The 4,191-nt window shown below is 37.4% G+C and overlaps 1 protein-coding gene across 1 annotated transcript in view; it reads right to left on the bottom strand.

The window, feature by feature from the left end:
- Positions 1–312: 312 nt before the first annotated feature.
- The window catches only part of LOC117107852, a 6,953-nt gene continuing 3,074 nt past the window's right edge, over positions 313–4,191 (bottom strand). Inside the window, exons 5-9 of the mRNA XM_033249651.1 lie at positions 3,644–4,096; positions 2,737–3,201; positions 2,173–2,637; positions 1,363–1,812; positions 313–1,153 (exon numbers count right to left, since the gene is read on the bottom strand). Coding sequence (XP_033105542.1) covers positions 705–1,153; positions 1,363–1,812; positions 2,173–2,637; positions 2,737–3,201; positions 3,644–4,096 — 2,282 coding nt within the window. The 3' untranslated portion in view covers positions 313–704. The remainder of the gene's footprint in view (positions 1,154–1,362; positions 1,813–2,172; positions 2,638–2,736; positions 3,202–3,643; positions 4,097–4,191) is intronic.

Raw genomic sequence — 4,191 nt, 5'->3', positions numbered from 1 at the left:
GCACGTAAACTATAGCTGAATATTGTTATTGGAGACGTTCACCTTCCAAAATTCCAGTTTTTAATTATTTTGCAATCTATCCTTTGTTACAGTAAATATGCCTAATCTATTATTAAATGTTACTGTAATTATTAATATTATATAAATTGTTGTTATTAGTGGTAGAAGTATATATTTGTTATTTATTTATATAGTGTACTGTAATTGTTAAATTTGTATAACCACACCAAATGTACTGAACACGAAATGCTCTTCTTTTGAAATCTCGAAGTCAAAGAACATAAGAGTAATTAAAAACAAGAACATTAAAAATTGATGTGCTTATCAGACTTGTTTATTCATCACTATCGCTATAAGTCAAACAATGGAATTAATACATAGTTAAACATATTAGATTAGTATGAAATATGCAGCTATATGTACGTTATCGGTATCCACAGCCCACGTCGATTAAAAAGGTTTACTCTTTTGTAGAATTACAATAGTTGTATTTCGAGAAAATGGCGGCATTTTGAAATTTTATAAGAATAAAGAAATAATATATTTTGCTTCAAACTGTAAACTTTATGATTAAAAAAATGATTTTAGTTACATATTGAACAGTATGGCAATCAATTTTTTCCTGCAAACATTAAACTTTCGTAAATATTCGATTAGCAGTTCAAAATGGTCCTGTCTGTGAACAGAGGCGTTAATGCACATTTTTAATATTCTGAATCATTCAGACAAAATTCATAGGTCATGGCTACCCCATTTTGTACCGCATAACCTATATAATTTATAGGCAGTGGGTACGGATCCTCCCAGTATAAGAACGGTTCCGAATGTCCAGCCCGGAACACGTCTACCTTACCATCCGGGTTAAATTCAATAAGGAACCCAGTTCTTTTATCAGCTTCAAACACGTTGTTAGAGGTTACCGACGCTTTGATGTGGCAATCATCGGCGGTGAAGCAGTGGCTGAGGGTGGAGGTACTGTAGGCTCCATGGGCTATGATGATCAGGTAGAACTCTGTATCATTGTTGTATGGGCCAATGGAGATCATGACGTCACCACGTCCAGTTGCGAAGAATCGAATACTATTTGAGTTGATGGTTGTGTCCAGATACAGTAAGTTACGGATTGTTGCAATCTTCGTAACACCAATACAATCTACAATGTTTGAAAAAAAAAACGCATTTATGCTATGTATATATTGCATATTAATAATGATATAATTGGAGAAGAATTTTCACTTTTTTTTTATCTCGAGTTTGAATCCGAATGTGGAGAAAACCTTTTAACAACAATTTATATATTAGTAGGCTTACGGGCCAACAATGGCCAATGACAACTTCGATCAAAAATACAAAATATCGTACCTGATGCAATGAAATCTCTCTTTTCAAATTGAATCTCCAGTCGACTGCCTTCAACGCTTGCATAACCGATGAAATTAGTTGGCAGTGGGTAAGGGTCTTCCCAAGACATGAATGCGGTGTAGCCATCTCGACCAACATCGACTTTTCCAGATGGGTTGAATTTAATCCAAAATCCCTGGTACTCTGTATCTGTTAAAAAGTCGTCTGTGATCGCCCAGGCTTTTATGTGGCATGTGTCCTTGTCAAAGCAGTGACTAAGAGTCGAGTTTGCAGCCAATCCATAAGCAACGGTAATTCGGTAAAATTCGACATCGTCCCGATTTGGTCCGAGAGCAATGCTGATGTCATTTGTCGCCTTGACGAAGAATTCAACAGTTCGACTTTTTAGCTTGTAATCCAAATATTCATAGTTGTCAGAGGTAGAGATGAATGACAACGGGTTTCTAAATTCTAATATAAAAAGTTAATCAGAGTAACGTGGTTACTTAAAATACACCATCATACACATTATTGTGACGGCGAACCTGCTCATGGCTGATGTTGCAGGTCTTAAATTACAATGGTAGACCATTAAGTGGTCGACTTGACGCATCAGATCTAGAACCAAGTGAAATTAAATTAAGATATAATATCTAGCCTAAAGGTGGAAATAAGACATATCATCTTATATATAGGCACAGCTTTAGGAAGAAAAGCAGTGGATAGAAGGAAGTGAGCATCATACAGAGGGCAAAATATCGTTATTATAATTTAGTATCATATTCATAATCATATTGTTACTATCAAATTTTACAATCATAGACAAATCACCTTTGATTATATATTTTGTAGACTTTTCTTCCTTGAGATCAAACTGGATCTCAACCTTTCCTCCAGGAACAGTAGCGTATCCGAGGTAGTTAACGGGAAGAGGGTATGGGTCTTCCCATGACAAGAATGGACTATAACCATCACGACCAACATCGACTTGTCCAGACGGATCAAATGTTACCCAGAATCCTCTGCTGTTTCCGGGCAAAAAGTTCTTTGTAATCGTTGACGCCTTCACGTGGCAGTCGTCTTTATCAAAGCAGTGACTTAACGTCGAGACCCCTTTGGCTCCCGTTGCGATGATAATTTGGTAGAATTCAGTATCATTTTTAAATGGTGAAAGAGATAAATAGACGTCACTATCCGCCGTGACGTAAAACTCCAGGCGCCTGTCACTTCCGAAAGAGTAATCAAGATACACAAAATCGTTTCTACGGGTTATCACGTCGAATGGAGCCAAAAATTCTAAAAAACAAAAATCGAACAAATGGATAACGATGATGATAATGATGGTGATGATGCTGATAATGCTAAAACATAAAAGCACATTATTAAGTAACTCACCACCTATCTGGTAACTGGCTCTGGGTTGTTCATTAACCGAGAAGTCAATGGCAGCATAACCTCCTTCCGTAGTGGCGTAAGCAAGATAGTTGACTGCCAACGGATAAGGATCTTGCCAGGTCAGAAATGGGCTTTTGTCTTCCTCGCCGACTTCTACTCTCCCAGACCTATCAAAAATGATCCAAAAACCACGTGGTGTTGTGGCAGACAAAATATCATGAGTAGTTGTAGATTCCTTGATCACACAATCATATTTACTGTGACAATGGCTCAGTGTAGATTCGCCGTTTGCTCCATAGGCTATGATGATCCTGTACACTTCAACATCGTCTTTTTTAGGGGAGAGTACTAGTACGACGTCACTGGATGCTTTGATGTAGAACTCTAGTCTCTCGGATACCAGTTTGTTGTCTATGTAAACATAGTCATCAGTATTTGTTGTTAGGGAAACGTACGCCGTGAACTCTATGGAATTGTAATAAGTAATTTCAAAATTCAATCAAAACAAAATATAGATCTTATCTATTTTAAATTCAGTAAACCTTATAAGCGCTTTTTTTTCAATGTTACTATTAGGCCTATTATTATAGGTGTAATTTTGCCCTACATGAGTGGAAATGTACCGGTACTGAATACTGCCAGGCTAGTGATCTGGAGATCGTGGGTTCGAGTCCCACCCGAGAACAACTTGCGATTTTTTTCGCAATTGTTTTCAAACGTACTGAGTATTCAGTACATTTCCACGTCAGACACGGCAAAATTACACCTATGCATGTTTCTCCTGACGCAAATCCAGTTATTGTCTATTCCATTACGACAATAACAATTACTATCAGGCCTATTATTGATATTGTATGAGTATGCTAATGTATTTTTGGTGGATTTGGCTTTCCGTAGAGGAGTTTACCTGAAATCTTGTAATCTCGAAATTCAAGCTGACAATAGCTGAACCTAGCCGTTGCACTTCCGCCTGTAGAAACCTCAAGCGTTGAGACGGGCACATAATCAATATCCATCCAGGTTAAGAATGGAGCATATCCCTCCAGACCTACTTCAATAAGACCATTGGGGCTAAAAATCACCCAGAATCTCTGAGCACTCTCCATGTTTAAGTAGTTAGTCTTCGCGATTGCTCCCTCGACGTCACATCCGTCATACTTGCATTTTCTAATTTTTGAAAGTTGATTTCGTTTTTCGACGATAGTAACCTCATAGTAGAATTTTGTATTCGTATCTTGGTCACTGGAGGAAAGTCTTAGCAGGAAATCGCCAGTGGATTCAACTTCAAATCCAAACCGGTGAGCGCTGTTTGTTTCAATCTGTTGCCACGCGCTTGTAACATCAATTTGTTCACTACATCCTGCAAAGTAAAACGGTTTTTTTACATACCAGATTTCTTTATATTTTATTTTAAAATTGTTGTATTCCGATTTTTCGCGTTCAGAACATCTATAA

Source organism: Anneissia japonica, unplaced genomic scaffold (genome assembly GCF_011630105.1).
Source record: "Anneissia japonica isolate Jap-2015-1 unplaced genomic scaffold, ASM1163010v1 scaffold288060_len1141017_cov207, whole genome shotgun sequence".
Lineage (NCBI taxonomy): Eukaryota > Metazoa > Echinodermata > Crinoidea > Comatulida > Comatulidae > Anneissia > Anneissia japonica.
The sequence above is the reverse complement of the archived record's forward strand: the minus strand, read 5'-3'. Positions and strand labels throughout refer to the sequence as shown.